This window comes from Pan paniscus, chromosome 8 (assembly GCF_029289425.2).
Source record: "Pan paniscus chromosome 8, NHGRI_mPanPan1-v2.0_pri, whole genome shotgun sequence".
In the NCBI taxonomy this organism is placed as follows: domain Eukaryota; kingdom Metazoa; phylum Chordata; class Mammalia; order Primates; family Hominidae; genus Pan; species Pan paniscus.
The window spans coordinates 102,743,364-102,762,458 of NC_073257.2; the positions used below are offsets into that span (position 1 = coordinate 102,743,364).

The following is a 19,095-nucleotide window of genomic DNA, read 5'->3' on the forward strand; positions in this document are numbered from 1 at the left end:
AGTTCTTCAGTGTTAGGTCATTGAGAGTCAAAGTAAAATTGACCAATGAATCAAAGCTTTTAATAAAATTATCAAGTTAAGCCTCAAAAGGAGCTCTTCTGAATACCAGACCAACATTTTATTTTTACTGAACCACCATGTAAAGCATGTTTTTTTACATAGAAAAAATTATAGGAAAATTTAAAGCTTTCTATTTATAAATGACTATTTGATTAACACAAGGATTAGAAACTAAATACATTTCCAAATGCTGAATAATGTGCATAGTCAAGAAAGATAGTGAAATTTTGTCATTGCTTTATCCTTGGTGCCTAGAAAATTGCCAGCACAAAGTTGTTGCTCAATAAATGTTTGTGGAATAAATGAAAGAATGGCAGGAGTGGGGGATCATGGTATAGCTGCACATAATATGCTGTGAGCAGCTCTTTAGTCATGTGACAAGAAAGATCTTATGTGCTAGAGGAAAGTCCTTGAATTGATCATAGTCTGATGCAATGGGACATGGCAGCATGGCATGTTGGGAGTTGGGAGGAAGCTTGGGTTTTAAAATCTAAAAAGCAGCCTTCGACTTGCTCCTACACCACTTCCTATATGTTCTTGAGAATTGATGCAACCACTCACAGCCTCTGCCTTCCTCAGTAAAAAGAGAATTTATTTAAATCACATCACATGAGTGTTTATATTATGACTTTAATCAATTATTTAAATGTAAGGCGATGGGAAAAGCACAGAAATTTATTATTTGAATTGTGCTGCCAGTCCTTTAAATAAGCATATGCACTGGAGGGTTTTTTCTTTGTTCTCTCTCTCTTAAAATTGTTTAACATTTTCATTTGCATATAAACTGCTTATTCTATAGTGTATATTATGGTACATGGTTATTAAACCAGTCTACCTCAGTTGAATACCTGAAACCCTGTTTACTTGATGGACAATTTAAATAATTTTCAAGAGCAGTTCAGACGGGGGATGATTTTCATTTCATATAATGACACTAAAACTTAAACTCTATGTAAAATAGGACTCCACTAAACAAAGCCATTCAGGAGGCTGAGACAGAGAATCGCTTGAACCTGGGAGGCCAGGGTTTAGTGAGCCAAGATCGTGCCACTGCCCTCCAACCTGGGCAACAGAGCGAGACTCTATCTCAAAAAAAAAAAAAAAAGAGTTTATAGATTTGGGGATGACAATTAAATGAGGTAATACCCATAAAACACTGAGCACTGGGCCAATACTCAAGAAGTACTATTTTCTTCACCCACCTCCAAAATCTAATACAAAGTTCCCTCTGTCAATGGAAATTACAAGTCTGAGATCAAACCAGTAGAAATATAGTTCATGTTCCCTTTTCTGAGATTCATTTAGGCACCTTTGCTGGGAGCCTTCTCTAAAAACAACTGAGGAAATGAGCTAGAGACTGCCAATAACATTCAACTGCTTAAATGTTTCTATTGGTTGAATTTTCATATTTTTTATTTCTCTTATTATTTCTTAAACTAAATAAACTATCTCAAAAAATAATTCGGATAGATTTTTAAATTCATGGCATGATAGACATCAGAAAATTATTCACCTTCAAAACTTCTGTCTGGCAATTTGATACAATGTCAAGACAATTTCAGTTTCTTAATTTCTTTCATATAGCAATCACTTAAATAATTGAAACAAACTTTCTAAGTCATATCCTTCCCTATTTATTCATAGTTATCCAATCAATTGAAATATTTTCCTGTAACTTCAACTATAATATAATAAGTGCTTTAATCAGATAAGTTTAAAGTTTAATCAACTCAGACTTCTATGTCTATGGAAATGTTTTAATAATCTAAATTAAAATCACCTACAATAATTCACTCACTCCTCTCAATGGTATTTGGTAGTTCAAGGAGGGGCATATGCCATGGGATTAGCCTTCAACGACTTTGTATTGTATTAAGCAAAAGTCATTTTCTTTAAACACAATGTAAATTGCATTTTAATATCTCTATAGATTTCCATATTAACAAGTGGAAAGCACAGCAGATTTACTAAATAAACTTGAACACAATTGCCTAGTGTTATTAATAATTTCACCTCCATATTTTAAGGATATAAATTTGCTTGTTTAAAAACCACCTGATGAAATTTTAGTACTTCTATTTTGAAAACAGGTAAGTTCAATGGCATTAGAGTCTTTGATGTCACAGTAAAGGTAAGCATACGCACATTGTTTGTGTTTTCAAATAATCCATTATGTTGCAAAAATGCAGTTGGATCATGTGTATGAGTATGTGTTTATGAAACTGATATATAATGTCTAAAATATTACACAAAAGCCAAAGATATTATTTGGTAGGTGATATGGTTTGGCTCTGTGTCCCCACCCAAATCTCAAGTTGAATTGTAATCCTCAGTGTTGGGCGAGGGACCTGGTGGGAGGTGATTGGATCATAGGGGTGGAATTTCCCCTTGCTGTTCTTGTGACAGTGAGTTCTCATGGGATCTGGTTGTTTAAAAGTGTGTAGCACTTCCCCCTTTGCTCTCTCTCCTGTCATCATGTGAATATGTGCTTGCTTCCCCTTCCCCTTCTGCCGTGATTGTAAGTTTCCTGAAGCCTCCTCAGCTATGCCTCCTGTACAACCTGCAGAACTGTAAGTCAATTAAACTTCTTTTCTTTATAAACTACTCAGTCTCAGGTAGTTCTTTATAGCAATGTGAGAACAGAGTAATACAGTAGGCAAGTCATTACAAGTAGGTTAATTCAGGCCCACAGGGTTATTGGAAGCAAAAATCTACTAAGCCAGGAAGCCACTCCTCAAATGGTTTCTCAGTTCATAATGATATCAAATACTGTGACTTGATTGATGTTTTTTTCTCATTATATATTCTATTAACACTTGGAAAATAATCAGAAAAGGAATAAGGAAAATCTGAAAATCTCACTTACTATTAAAAATGTACTTATTATAATATTTTGAAAATATGAAAAAGTATAAAATGGAAATAAAAATCACCTGTAATATCAATATCCAGAGATAATAACTTTTAACAGTTTGATATATACACACACACATATATGTACATATACATACATACATTTTTAAATTGGTATTAAATTACTATATATGTAGCTTCTTACCTGAAGTTCATTGGAAATTGTTTTTTTCATATTATTTAACTTTATTTCCAAAATATGATTATTGATGAACATAATATATTACTGTTAGTATACAAGCTCCATGAGCACAGTGACTAAATCTGTCTTGTTCTTATAACCAGTAACAAGTATGCCATAATTTATTTAACTACTTCCTTAATGTTTGACGTTCAGGTGGTTTCCAAGTTTTCATTGCCATAAATGTTACAATATTATTAATGCATGAATGTTCCCTTTCTCTGACATTCCCCTTTATCTGACAGATGTTTAATTTTCATCTTTCTCCCACCCTCGAAGGGGAGTTCTGTTTTGCCTGATGATTATTTGAGCTTTTGTGATGCAGATTCAGAGGGAAAGAAGTGAGGCTGGAGTTGAAGAACAAGAGGTATGTGGGCAGGACTGGAAGATAAATTTTCTGAGAATTTTGAAGGATAAGATGTGGGAGTAACTGTGTGAGGGAATTAGACGGGAGAATTAAAAAAAATTACCATGGTCTATGTAACCTCCTCACTGAGGTTTTTTAACGCAAGTACAGAAATTATAGAATCAAATTTTGGTTTTTTGTTTTGTTTTTTGTCTGTCAAATATACACCCTTGAATATTAGGGTAGCCCCATTTCTGAAATAAAGAACCTCCAAATCTCAGTGGCTTAACATCATTACAGTTTATTTCTCATGTCTCTTTCCGTCCAATGGTGGTACAGAGGGTGGACTCCATGTGATGACATAGAGAACTCAGCTCCTTCTGTGTGGTGGATTTGACATCCTGCAGGGCCTCTGAGCCCTGCACTGATCCTTTTGCAACCTGCCTTGAGTTGAAGAAGGAAAAGGAGCATGGAGGATCTGCAGGAGTTTAATGGGCCAGGCTAGAGGTGGCGTACATCACTTTTGCCCCCATTCCATTGCCCAGAACTCAGTCACATGGTCCCCACCTAGCTGCAAGGGAAATCAAGAATGTAGTTCATTGTGTTCCAGAGATAGTCTCTGCTATCATTTCCTATGCTATGAAGTCTTGATAAAACTGTTAACTCGAGGTACCTATGTTCCCTTGGCCAAATGGTAGACATAGGGCCTTGGTAAGGCTATTTGGAAGATCTTTCTCAGGTATTTGAATCTTGAGTACAGTGACAGAAGAAAGGAAAGTATTTGCAGTTGGCTCATCTTGATGGTAGCACCCTGTAAAAATCCTTTATGTGTTCCTAAAACCTACACCCTTAGTGCAGCCTCATACTTATCTTTCATAAGGGCTATTCAGCTTTTCCTTCATGTCTGTGAACTACCCACATCCTTCCAAATAATTCTTTTTTTTTTTGTATGTTATCCACAATTATTCTTTGTTGCCTGTAACCAAAGGAACCTAATTAATACTGAACTTACAGTGTTTTAAAATTGTATTCAGTTGTTATTGATATGTGTTTCTCTGTTCACAACACTACTCTCAGATGATGGCTTTATAAGATTTACACAAATAATGTCAAGATAAGTTGATTTGTACATAAATCTTTACCCTATTTCTGATTATTTTCTTAGGCCAAATGCCTAGATGTATGTTTATTAAAATATAGTAATACTAATTATGTACTTCAGTCAATTAAATATTATAGAATCTTTTCATATGATACACATTCCATTTCAGCTTTAGAAAATTGTGTTTTCAGCATTAATGTAACAGCAAACAGAAGAAAGTATACCTGAGCACTACACAACACAGTGCTCATGTTAAAGTTATATCGATGAACCTAACTGTGCCTTGAGGAAATCTGTACAGAAATTCTAGATACAGTATGAGCTTTCCTGGAGAGTGGTGCCTTCTGTTGCAAGAGAAAGGGAGGAAGGGAAGAGTGTAACTAGATCATTAGTTCAGGCTTCTGTTGCTTGTTTGGTTTCCATTACAGTCAGTTCAGATCTGGGATTTAGCAGAGGCCATTCCTTCCCCCTTCCGCGTTGCTTGTCTCTTTTCCTCTACGTAGTAACTTCTCAGCCTCCATAAAGCACCAGGCCACAACAGAATCAGTCCACATTAGTCAGTCGGGTCTTTATGAAATTGCCCATGAGGTCTTGTTGTTGCATGTAGACAAATACAGAGAGAATTTGGTTTGTCTTCTTGGCTTAAGAAATAGGAAATTTGGGGATATAGGGATTCATGATTTTTACTGAGAGAAAAAGCCTTTTTTTTTTAGCTTTGCATATCTAGAACAATTCATATACAACAATATTCAGCTGTGAAATTGAAGTAGCTTACATGCTTTTAAAATTTACCTCAGATGTGGCTAACATGGCTGAGTGTTTTGTTGTTGTCTTACTTGTTGTGCTGTTTGAAAAATACATCCTTTACCAAAATATTACCATATAATGTTTTGAATTAATATTTAATGCTAAAATAAATATTTAAAGAAGCACAAACACAAAATTAATTAAATGAAGATAACTTACAGAGTAATACAAAAGAAAGAGTATACACTTTTAATAAGAATAGGCTAGAAAAAGTCTTAATTTGATACCAAGGCCAGAAGAAAATAAAAAAGCTTTTTAAAAGGCGCCTATTAAAAAGATCTGGTAGGATAATTTTGTGAGCAAATTTTAAAGTAAATAACATTTGTTTACTTATATAAATAAACTTCTCTAATGAGCCTGGAACAATTTATAGAAAAATAGGAATATTTCAAAAATGTGTCAATACATGACACTATTGCCAAATCTTATTAAACAAAAAGAGAACTACTGACCAATCTCACTTATAAATATATTGACACCCAAAATCCTAAACATAATAGTGGGAAATAGAATTAAATAAGACACTGAAAGGATTTTAGATTGCAAAAACGTATTAATCATTCTAGACTGCAAAGATAATATTATATTAGTAGGTCAATTAATATACTTTCTTAGCTGCCAACAACATTTGTCTATTTCCAAATCTATTCCTGGTTTTAAAAATAACAAACTGTGAAATAGGATTGGATATATCCCACCTGAATATATTTTTTAAATGCATATTGCAAATCTAAGGCCAGCACTATGCTCAGGGAAGAAATAATGGAAGTATTTCCATTAAAGTCAGAAATAAAGATGTCTTAGATCATCATAATAATTTAATATTGTTCTGAACCTCAAGCCAATGCTATTAATTAAAGAAATGAAGAGGTATACATATTTAAAGGAAGGATGCAAAATTATTTCCAGCCAATAAAATTTTATATAATTATTAAAAATTTATAATTTTCTGTGAAGCCCTGGAAAACTTCTGGAACTGTTAAGAGAATAAGTAAGGTAGCTAGTTTCAAAATAAATATACAATAATATGCAATCATTCTTCACATACCAGAGATAATCAGTAATCAAGCTACCACATATGCAATCATAATAAACACCAAAAATACAAAGAGCAAAAACTAAAAAGAAATGTGCAGCGATAAAAATTACAAAATTTTACCAAGAAATACACAAGAATTGTCAAATAAATGAAAGACATACCTTGTTTGTGGACAGAAAGACTTGGTGTTGTAAAGATGTCAGTTCTTTAGTTCTTTCTCTAAAACAGACCATAACTTGTATGTAATGCCAGTCAAAATTACAACAGGATTATTTTAAAATTTAACAAAAATTATTTTTAAATTCATCTGCAAAGATGGTAACAAAAATTATGAAAGGACTAGAAGAGAGGGGTACACACTTTTTCTATTAGATAGTAACACCTTGTATTTAGCAGTAATAACAATAACAACAGCAACAACATGAGTAGTATTGGCGCAGGAAAAGACAAATTGCCAAGGGACAGAGAATCCCAGAAACAGACACCAATCTCACATATTATGAGATTTAATGTATGACAAATGTGGCATTTTAAATCACAGGGGACAGATTGATTACTCACTAAATAATTGAAGACAACAAACTAGCCACAGTAGGGGAAAAATTAAATTTCATAAATTCCAGTTAGATTAAAATTCTTAATAAATGTAAAAAGTGAAGCAAAAGTATGAGTAAACACTTTTAAAAACTATAGAATGGAACAAATCTTTCTAAACTTGACACCAAAGGCAGAAGCCATCAGTGAAAATGAATTTACATACAAATTAAATATTTCTGGGCAACCAAAACAAAGAATCATAATTATTATAGTCATTTGGAAAACAGAAGAAAAGTTTAGTAACACACATATTGGACAAAGAATTACTACCGTACAAAGAGCTCTTGAAAATCAATTATAAAAAGAAAAATGGTCAAAGACTATGCATAGTTGATTTACCAAAGAAGAAATTAAAGTAGATCAAAAAATAGAGATGTTCAGTTTCGTTATTTTCTCAAATATAAGTAAAACAATAAAAAATAAATCTTTTAAAACCATAAGATTGGCATCAGATAAATGTCAAAAGCCTAACACTGGCAAAAGGAAAGGAAATTTGGCATTATCAAAAACTTTTGATAGAGTATGAATAGACACAATTTTGGCAGGAGGTCGGTCAATCCATATCATAATCATAAATGTTGCTATTTTTGTAATCCATGATAAATAAATCCCATCCAATCCAACAGTCTTATAACTACAAATTCTCCACAAAGAGATAATAACACAACAGGGCAAACATAAATGCATAAATATGCTTATTATTTTAGCATTCATAAAAGCGAAATTGAAAAGAAACAACAAAATCTCCATCACTGGATGATTGGTTAAAAACATGAGATACTCTGCTACCATTAAAAAATAAGAGTGTGTGTTTTTTTATTTACTGAGGTAGAAACATCATCTCAGCATGTTTTTTGTTTGTTTATCTGTTTGTTTGGCTTTGTTTTTGTTTTTTGAGACAGAGTCTGTCTCTGTCTCCCAGGCTGTGGCACATGCAGTGGCGCGATCTCTGCTCACCTCAACCTCCACCTCCCAGGTTCAAGTGATTCTCCGGCCACAGCCTCCCGAGTAGCTGGGACTACAGGCATGTGCCACCATGCCAGGCTAATTTTTGTATTTTTAGTAGAAATGTGGTTTCACCATGTTGGCCAGGCTAGTCTCGAACTCCGACCTCAAGTGATCCACCAGAGTGCTGGGATTACAAGCGTGAGCCACCATGCCTGACCTCTCAGCATGTTTTTAAGTGTGAAAAAATTAACCTGCAATGTAGCATAAACTTATTTACAAAGCATTATGTCCACATAGCTATATGTGTCTATATACATTTAGGTATCTGGAAGTTTATCGCTGAATGGTGAGATTTTTGTGATTTTATTGTCTTCTTAGTAGCTTTTTCTGCATTTAATTATTTTGTCAATGAGTATGTCGTCTTAACTACAAAATATTAGTTTTTCAAAATAAATAGCCTTACCAACAAGATCACTATTTGCATTGTCTTTGTCCTTCCCTTTACATAAATACTACCACACCTTATCAATCTTGTGATATATTTTCTTCACATTTTCTTTCACCAGGATGCATCTTAAAATAGATGGCATCGGCCAGGCACAGTGGCTCACGTATGTAATCCCAGCACTTTGGGAGGCCAAGGCAGGCAGATCACGAGGTCAGGAGTTCAAGACCAGCCTAGCCAACACAGTGAAACCCCGTCACTACTAAAAATAAAAAGTAGCCGGGCATGGTGTCAGACGCCTGTAATCCCAGCTACTCAGGAGGTTGAGGCAGGAGAATTGCTTGAACCTGGGAGGCGGAGGTGGAAGTGAGCTGAGATCACACCACTGCACTCCAGCCTGGACAACAGAGCTAGACTGTGTCTCATAAAAAAAAAAAAAATAGATGGCATCTCACAATTGTTGTTGGCCAGCAGGATATCATGACATAGTTGTCATTGCCTGTGCATGTACAAACTTGGTCATGGTTATTCATATTGTCATCAATTAATTAATGCATTATTGGTATGGTTCTATGTCACCTGACAGGGATACATTCTGAGAAATGCAATCATTAGGCAATTTTGTCATTGTGCAAACATCATCACAGAGCATACTGAAACTAGATGGTATAGTCTGCTACACATCGAGGCTATACAGGATAGCCATTATAATCTTATGGGACCACTGTCATGTATGCGGTCCACCCTTGAGTTATGCAACACATGACTGTACAGCATTTATTGAGTACAACTGGTATTTAAAATTACTTTGGTTACTACTGGTACATAACTAATTACCTCAAACCTTGGTGGCTTAAAATAACAACAAGCAGTTTATTATCTCTCATGGTTTCTGTGGACCAGAAATTTGGGAAGGGTTTGGCCGGGTGGTTCTAGTTAAGAAATATCTCATGAGCTCTTGAATACTAGCTGGAACCGGTACAGCAGAAGTGGAGCAAGCAGGAGCAGCTGGAAACTGGCAAAGCATCTTTTGTCATGTAGTTTCAGGGCTTCTCCATGTAGTCCTTCTGGAGTTGGGCTAGTCTGGGCTTCCTCACAGCATGGCAGCCATAGGGTGGTCAGACAGTTAACATGGAGGCTCTGGGCTTCAGAGCAAGCGTTCCAGCAAGCACGGTGGAAGTTGCATCATCTTTTCGGACCTAGCTTCAAAAGTCATACCGTACCATAACTGAGGCATTCTTTTGGTTACCAGCAAGACAGAAACTAGCCTGGATTCAAGTGGGGAGAAACCAAGCCTCCCCTCTTAATGTGGACATAGTAAGGTTCTAGAAGCATGTGTGCAACAAGCACTATTATTGTAGTCATCTTTGGGGAAAAAATATCTATCACAAATGTTTTCAAAAATGTTACACCATTATTTAGCATTGAAATGTAGTTATTTTAAATCCAGAAAGGTACTGCAAGATAAAAATAAATCCATTTCTTTATCTGTTGAACAGAGCTCTTTCAATAAGTGTAAAATAAAAATTCTAAGTGATAAGAAAGCAGTGCCTCATAGTTCAATCACCAGAATTTATTCTTGCTTAGTAGCTGTCCCAGAGATGTCTTTCATTTCCCCTTGCAGATCCACTTCCCACACTCCTTGTGAGGCTGATGGTTAGACAATGTGGACGTGCTTCTGTGCCCTCTGGCTTCACGTTGGGTTGGACCAATGAGGAGGCCTGGCAGGAGATGGGAGGGAGAGGGAGAGTAATGGCAGAGCATTGGCTGCTCACTTGCTCCCTCCTGGGAGCTTACCTGACCCACTCAATCTGCTCAACAAAGCTCTCCCCTTCCAGGTGTCTGTAACATCTTCCTCCTCTCAATTCTTTTGTGGTGAGGTAGTGACAGCTTTTTAAATTCTAACCCCAGCTTCCTGCACATTTTTTTGTGGTTCCTCTACACCTTTGTAAATAAATCCCCTGCTGGTAGAGAGGTGCACAGAACAATGCCGCATCTTACAAGTAATGGCATCTTAGAAAAAATTAAGTACAGCTTTAAAACTGACTCATTCTCTTTCACTTTACATGTTAGCAAGATGTGCAGAGACTGGCCTGTCCAAGGCCTTCCCACTGTCGGGAGGTAGGCTGGTGGTAGGCAAGAGCTAAGGGGAGAGACATGAGAAAAATTCCCCACTGTAGAAGGTCATGGCTACTGGACTCAGGGCAATGATGCACTGTAGTATCTTCTATGCTAGAATTTCCTTGTGCTAAAGCACAATTCTCATGTGTTGCAGTAATATTTTTCTCAGTGTTACAGCCTGATCTTATCTATGGCCTAAGTAGGGCCTAAACCCACCCTTGCTGTGTAACAGAAATAGAAAAACAGCAAGAAGGGGGAACTGGTTACCAGACAGCAAGCAGTGACCTAAAAAAGCAGAGGATGCCTACATAGAAACACTTCAGTGAGCTGACAAGTAATGAGCAGAGTGGAATAAGGACATGAATGCTCTGCGGTGTCCCCGACATCTGGGGTGGAAAAGGTAAAAGACAGTACCCCCTTCTGCCACATATGACTCAGGGTGCCAAAGGAGAGAAGAAGGGGATCCCTGCAGACTGGGACGCCTAGGTTTCCTACAGGTTTAATCATATTTAGGTGAATGTATTTCTTGAATGCTCTTGCGCATGAGCCCATTCTTAGCCAGGTATATGCATTTTAGTGGTGGGAGCAAGCTAGAACTTCCCAAATCACCTTGAAATCTGCTTCACAGTTAGCAATTTAATACTCCCAGATACACCAGACATTCATTGCATTGAAAACCAGGCATATTCTTTTCAAATAGGATTGGAAGAAGGGACATTTTCCTACTTTCATCTGATTCTTTTGAAAGTTACCAGAAAAGAGTATCCAGACTCTGATTGGTTGTGGGAAGTTGCTTTATAAAAAGTCGGTTAACTTTTTTGAATAAAAGCATTATCTCATAGATGACTGATAAGCTAATTTCAACAAAAATGAACTGTATTGTTTTCTAATATAATAATTCTAATTATTAAAATTCATCAAGTAAAAAAATGCACTGATCACCAAAATTAATTAATTAGTTAATTAAAAGGATCCTGAGGAAAGCCAGAGCTTTGTCACACCATGCACAGTTTATGGTGATAGAGCTCTTGCAACTTTCTTCTTCTCTACTCTCTCCTATTTGCCAGATTATAAACATTTCTTCTACATGCAAAGATCCTCTGACTCCCCAATTGTAGTTGATACTTATCTTCTTTTACCTGGATATTTATGGTGTCTCCTAAAGATAAGCTATGATGTTGTATTTTGCCAAAGGTGTTCACCTCCCTTGAATGTGAATTTCTCCAGCATAATTCTTTAGTATTTCAAATGCAAATGGGAGTTATCTGAAAAATAATCTGCAAGACACCTCCCCTCATTCTGAGGCTTTTCTCTTTTCATTTGTTAATGGATTGATACCTTTGTTGTGGACGGTAAGGAAATAGATGTTTCTTTATACTATTCAGCCCCCACCTAAAATCATGCAGGTCTCCAAAACTCGACCTACCTACGGCAGCAACCCTGGGTAAATATTACCAGGAGTCTCAATTGTCCACATGTGCAATGTTTGATGTATACACTTTATATCATAATTAGTAGGTACATAAGTATAAAATGTTACACAATACAGTCAGTGAAGCAAAATGTTCACTCTGAAAATTCAAACTTTGAGATATTAGAAATGGGAAAACGGAATGAGCTTTTGCCATGTTTCTTTCAGTACAAGTTCTCTATTACGCAGAATTATTTTAGTTGCTGGTGTCAGAAACCCAATTCCAAGTAAAACAAAAACTGAAATCTACTCGCTTGTAAAACTGGGAAAGGTCAGGGGTGATGTGGGCCTCAGGCACCATGAATTAAATGAATAACTATGGTGTTATTTGAATTCGTTCACCTCCTGACTGTTTTTCTCTGCAGGGCAGCTGACAACCTCAGCAAGGCAGAAGTCACCATGAAAGCTTCCCTTTCTCAAGTATTTACCATTCAAAACTTTAGGGAAATTCATTAACATAAATTGGCAATGATATTAGATGATTTAATTTTGAAGGCAAATAAAAGGTTTTTGGAGGATACTGTTGCATTGCTGCTAGGAATATAAATTGGTCTAACCACTTTGTAAAACTATTAGGCAGTACTTACTAAAGCAAAATATACATGTGGTCTATGGCCCAGCAATTCCACTTCTGGGTATGTTCCCAAAAGAACTGAATGCTTGTGTTTATAAAAAGATATGTGCAAGAATAGTCATAGCAGCATTATACATAACAGTCTCCAAATGGAAACGAACCAATTATCTACTAATAATAAAATGAATAAATTGTGTTATATCCATACAATAGAATACATACAATTTTGAAAAGAAACAGCTAGTCCTACACACAGCGAGATGAATGGATCTCATAAACATTGACAAACTAGACACCAGAGAATACATATTATATTATTCTATTTATACAAAGTTCAAAAACGAGGAAAACTAACTTATGATAATAGAGGTCAGAATATTAGTTACCTTTGCAGTTATTGAGTGGTGAAGGTATAAGTGATCTGCTAGGGTGCTGGAAATGCTCAATAATAAGGAAGTGGTAGTTATATGGATATGTAAAACTTCATCAAACTTTGATGTTCTTCATTGAATAAAATACAGTTCACCAGAAAGTTTAAAGAAAGGAGAAAAAAAAATGTCCTTAGAGCAATAAAAAAAATACCTATGCCTGATATGCGATTGTCTTCTGGGCATACACATAGTACTCATCTGAGTACCCATCCAATTATTTAAAAAAATTCCTAAGAAGTGACATTTAATGTAACTTGTATATAAAATATTTGACTTTAAATACCTAATAAATGTTTGAACATTCATATATTTTAGTTTATTATATTCTTATTTCTTCTTTACAATGTCTTAGAGTTCTAATAATTATAACTTTGAGAGCCTGTTTCTACTGTCAGGTTTTCCTTCTGGTTCTTACTTATTTCTTTATGTGTTTATTTGTTTACTAGGTACTGATAATGTCCTTGAAACAATATTAATGGGAATCCTTTGAAGACTAGACTTCTCCAAAGAGGATTTATGTCTGATAGCTTCAGGTGCCTGGAAGTATTAGCAACACACTTTGACCCACCTCCAACCAAATTCAGAAGCTTGGGGTCCCATAGACCACCTAGACAATGTGAACCAAGCCTGCAAATCTGTTTTAGAACAGACTATGGCTCCAACTTCTCAGGAAAGTTTTTTCCCCCTTTTTCTTCCCTCCAGCCAACTCAAGACAACCCTATCCAAAGATACCAAAGGGTGGAAATGGGAATTGAGTATTAGGGAGGCTGAAGTGGGTTTAGTTGTATTTAGTTTTTTCTCACACTGCTAATAATATAAAGAACTGCCTGAGCTGGGTAATTTATAAAGGAAAGAGGTTTAATTCACTTACAGTTCTACATGGCTGGGGAGCCCTCAGGAAACTTACAATCATGGCAGAAGGGGAAGCAAACACGTCCTTCTTCACAAGGTGGCAGGAGAGAGAAGAGTGAGGAGTGAAGGGAGAAGAGCCCTTATAAAACCATCAGATCTCATGCGAACTCACTATCACAAGAACAGCATGGGGGAAACTGCCCCCATGATCCAATCACCTCCCACCAGATCTCTCCCTAGATACTTAGGGATTACAATTCCGATGAGATTTGGGTGGGGCCACAGAGTCAAACCATATCAGTTGTGGACTTTTACCCTGGGGATATCTCTGCTCTTTAAGGTCTGATCTTAATTTGGGGAGTCTCCTATTTGACTCTCCTTCTTGGGAGATCCCTTCATTTCTGTACTTGAAGCCCAACAGAAGTGAACCCCAGCTGCCCCTTACAGGCAGTTCCCTCAGAACAGAAACAGCTTTGGGCTCTGCTTACTTCATGGGTTCGTTTCCCTCTCTGTTTCTTTACTATGTTGTCAGGTGCTCTCAAGGTATTTTTCTATTTTAATTTTATCCAGCTATTTTATTTCTTTTTACTAGAATCGTTGGTCTGAATAACATAGCCCACAAATTATACTTGAATCTTTCATTTATTCTTATCAACTTTGGTATTTTTCTGATACAAAAAGAATTTCCAAAATTAGATCACATTTCATGATTCTAAACTCATAAAATAGAAGGATCCTTCTTATTATAATGAAAAGAACATAACTCTTCCAATTATCATGGAATTTCAGAATAAAGCCACAAACCAAAGACAAGAGGTGACTGTTTCCTCCACATTCTGAAGAGGAACTGTGGATCCACCAGACACCTCCCCTCAAGCCTTGGTGAGAATTAACTGGTTCTTTGACCCTGCAAGCCCCTCCATTCCCATCCTACCTAGCCCTTCTAGGCAAAATACCAAGTATGTTTTAAGAGGGTCAGGGTGGTACTGACTTCCAGGCCTTAGGGGCAAGAATTTTGGATTTTGTCCTCTCTGCTCATGAAGAAAGAAAGTGCTCTCCCTTCCAGACCAAATGACAGAGGCTCCTAGAGAAATTTTAAGAAACTGGAGGTTCTAGCAATAAGGTACCCCAGCAGGATGACAGTGAGCTGCAGAAGCTTAGGGTGGATCCAAATAGGGTGTTGTGAGAGAATTTGAGAGAGCCTTACATGAGTTCCCTGGAGTGCAGAGATCAACCTGAATATAGAGACCAGTGCCTGCCTCTGGCCTAAGTCAGAGCTTCTCACACTTTAAGGTGCACATGAATCGCCTGGGGATCATGGTAAAAAGCAGATTCTAATTCAGTGGGGCATGGGTGGAGCCTGAGGTTCTTTTGTATTTCTAGTAAGGTTCCACATGATGCTGCTGGTCCCTAGACCACACTTCAAGTAGCCATGGCCTACAGAATTCTGAAAGTGGGAGGCTGGCTAGAACAATCCTCCAAAGCAAGGTGGAAGAAAGAACAGTAGTGCCCAGTGAGGAGCCACACTTCTAGCTCTTGGCATGGCCAAGATGTGTGACATTGCCCTTGTGCAAAATATAGGTCACAGAAATAGGCTTGAGCTGGCTTGAATGTGACACCCAGAAGGATGGCCTGTAAGAAACAGAATCCCAGCAGTAGGAGGTCATGGAGCTTAGGGGGTCTTGGGAGAAGTTATCTGGAGAGCACAGAACCCACATCAGAATGGATTTATGTCCAATTGAACCAAAACATAACCCACAAAATGTCAGCCCGAAGACACCTGCCATATCAAAGAACAACAATAACGTCAGCTAACTAAAAATACTTCTGTTCCTTTTCCTCATGTGTTCCATTTCCTCTCATCTTCCCTCCTCTTCCAACCAGGGAAAAAAGTGAAAGGGTGGGATGTGTGAAACAAGAGACCACACTGTCTTTCGCACAAAAGCTCCCTGAGTTAAAGACCTCAGGTTAGGGCTGAGCTTCAGACAAAGGACTTAAACTGGCTTTGGCACTGAAGTTTTCATCTGTATCATAATGGACTTTTTAATACTTTATTCTTTATCATTGAAAGGACATTTTCTTATCCCTGAAAGTGACCAGAAAGTTTTGGGCTTTGCCCACGTTGGTGTTAGGGACCAGGAAAAGGGATCTGATGACCAAAGAGAAAAGAATGGTGAGAAGAAAATCCTGGACATATCTGTATCCTTCATGAGGTTCAGCCCATTCCATAAACCAATTCTATAGTACTTCATTGGCTCAATTTATAACCATTGCCTTAGCCAATTTGCTCATAAATCAAGGATTACCTGTATTTCAAATAATCACTGAATACCTCAAGAGGGAAGCTTCTTTCTAAACAATTTCAGGTTTAAAAGAATCAGTTCAACCATTGTGGAAGTCAGTGTGGCAATTCCTCAGGGATCTAGAACTAGAAATACCATTTGACCCAGCCATCCCATTACTGGGTATATACCCAAAGGACTATAAATCATGCTGCTATAAAGACACATGCACATGTATGTTTATTGCGGCACTATTCACAATAGCAAAGACTTGGAACCAACCCAAATGTCCAACAATGATAGACTGGATTAAGAAAATGTGGCACATATACACCACGGAATACTATGCAGCCATAAAAAAGGATGAGTTCACGTCCTTTGTAAGGACATGGATGAAATTGGAAATCATCATTCTCAGTAAACTATCACAAGGACAAAAAACCAAACACTGCATGTTCTCACTCATAGGTGGGAATTGAACAATGAGAACACATGGACACAGGAAGGGGAACATCACACTCTGGGGACTGTTGTGGGGTGGGGGGAGGGGGGAGGGATAGCATTAGGAGATATACCTGATGCTAAATGACGAGTTAATGGGTGCAGCACACCAGCATGGCACATGTATACATATGTAACTAACCTGCACATTGTGCACATGTACCCTAAAACTTCAAGTATAATAATAATAAAATAAAAAAAAAGAATCAGATCTTATTAAACCAATCAACATGACCCTAGGTTTTTAGTAAAGTGATCAATTGCTTTTATTTTATATTTTTTATTCCTTTGTATCAAGTCACCTATGTATCTAGGCATGTAAAAATATGTAGTTCTCTTCATGTTGTCAGAAGTGTCCAGATGGTTTGACGCCTTACATGGAAAGAAAATCAGCGTTAACTTCTAAAGAGGGAACCCTCTGGGAGCAGATCAAAAATAAGTATGTTGTGTTAAGGGGAATATTTTTGGCTAAGGACTAGATTGAGAATTAGAAGAGTAAAAGAAATTTAAAGGTGTTTTCCCCAAAATAAGCTGCAAAGGCCAACATCCTATAAAAACTAGTTCCTTACATTACAAATATGTACATTAATCAATTGAAAAATGGGTGAAGATATGAGCAGGCAGTTCACAGAAGAGGAACTCACTAGCAATCAGGGGAGTGCAAACTTAAAAACACAAAGTGATAGCATTTTACACTCTTTGGACATGCAAAAACCTAAAAGTTGACAATACAAAATGTTTGAGAAAATACGGAAATAAGAGAATTCCCATATACTGTTGTGGGAGTGCAAAGTAAGGCAACCACTTAAAATTTGGCAAAAAATCTAGGTAAGGATATACACACCCTCCTACATAACAACTCCACTTTCAGCATACTGTTGGGCATCTAAGCTTTTTACACATGTACTCCATAAAATAATTTTGGAAAATTATGCAGTCACTTGAAAATTTTTAAATTGAGATGTAATTTTTAATAATAAATTTAAATACTTGCAAAATATATAATTTTGAAATTGTTATAAATACTGACATTTACAAAATAAAACTGTGATGCCATTCTTTCAAAAGTGGTATCAGATAACCATTACCATCTATTTTTTTAAAATACACAAGCAGCTTTTCTTTAACATTTGGAAAAATTTACCTTGTTTCCTTTTTTGTTTTGACTTGTATTTCCATTCCACTTTATTACTGAAGTTTATAGTAACATATTTTTATGCTTGAATATCTTTTATTGACCACTGTAACATAGTTACAGAAATGTGTATATAACGAAAAACTGAAAAAATATTTTTCTTATAACTTTAAGATGGTGAGGATTAAAACATTTTTCTTGATTTAAAAAATTATTACCACTTTAAATGGTAATTTAAATATTAGCAATTCCTCTTTAATTACTACTAAATTACTGTTGATCAAAAGCTAAATGTATTACAAAGTTTTGTAAGTAATTATTAAATGTAAAATTTTATCAAGAATGCATCTTTTAATTAATGAGAATTTTTCATTCATTTAGTTTATATATCCAGAGATGAACATTGTTTACTGCTAAAATGAAACCGGGTTCACCGTAAATTCATAGCAAAATAAACAGAAGGAGGCTACCAGTAGTACAAGGCTTACCAACAGTATATTAATGATGAAGTGTATTTTTTACAGTAAAATCCATGACATATACCTGTTACGTAAATTTAATAAGTACATGATAAGAATGAACAAATGAGTGAAGAATTGGTTGATGGATAACAGTGAGAAGGGACATTGAGTCCAAATAAAAAGTGTATATAGATTTATAGTATCCAATAATTTTGTCAAAGGGAATGGAAATCTTTCTCAGCCTGAATAAATGTGTAAGAAAATATAAAACACTAATTTATTTTTAACCTAAGTTTACTTTACTTAAAAGTGTAATATTGATCTACAGGAGACAAACATGGACGTTCTTACCTCCTCCCTTCTCAAACTTGCAAATAATGCAGGTGAGCCCAGTAAATAGGAGCAGTCACCAAAGTCTTTCTCCTTTCTCAGAATGAGAAATCCGGGCTGTGCTTCTCAACACACTGGTGTTTCCCAGATTGCCTTTTGCAACTCCTGAATATTCTTACATGGGTAAATACGAAAACTTTGTCATGAATTCACTGTCCCAGTGAAATACAACACCAACACCCTCTGTATTTCTTACCTGTTTTGCTCTCACAGGACTCCCCACTCAGGAGTGATGTGTACTTTAACAATCAGGAGAAGTAACAGAAGAGATCATTAAACAAAAATTGTCCTGCCAACCCACTCTACAATATATCTGAATTCAGATCATTCCTTCATGGGTCAAAAGATCATTTCTAATTCCACTAGCTTTGCCAGATTTAACAAACTCACACACGCATACAAATGTACACGATGCCCAGTTAAATTAAAATTTCAGTAA

General features: G+C 36.3%; 1 protein-coding gene across 2 annotated transcripts in view; it reads right to left on the minus strand.

The window, feature by feature from the left end:
- Positions 1–1,735: 1,735 nt before the first annotated feature.
- HTR7 (5-hydroxytryptamine receptor 7) overlaps positions 1,736–19,095 on the minus strand; it is a 143,051-nt gene continuing 125,691 nt past the window's right edge. The window contains exons 3-4 of one of the 2 annotated variants that reach the window (XM_055093122.2): positions 6,610–6,667; positions 1,736–5,243 (exon numbers count right to left, since the gene is read on the minus strand). In XM_055093122.2, the coding sequence (XP_054949097.1) occupies positions 5,172–5,243; positions 6,610–6,667 (130 nt within the window). In that variant the 3' untranslated portion in view covers positions 1,736–5,171. The remainder of the gene's footprint in view (positions 5,244–6,609; positions 6,668–19,095) is intronic. The other variant, XM_055093123.2, reaches the window with a different exon arrangement.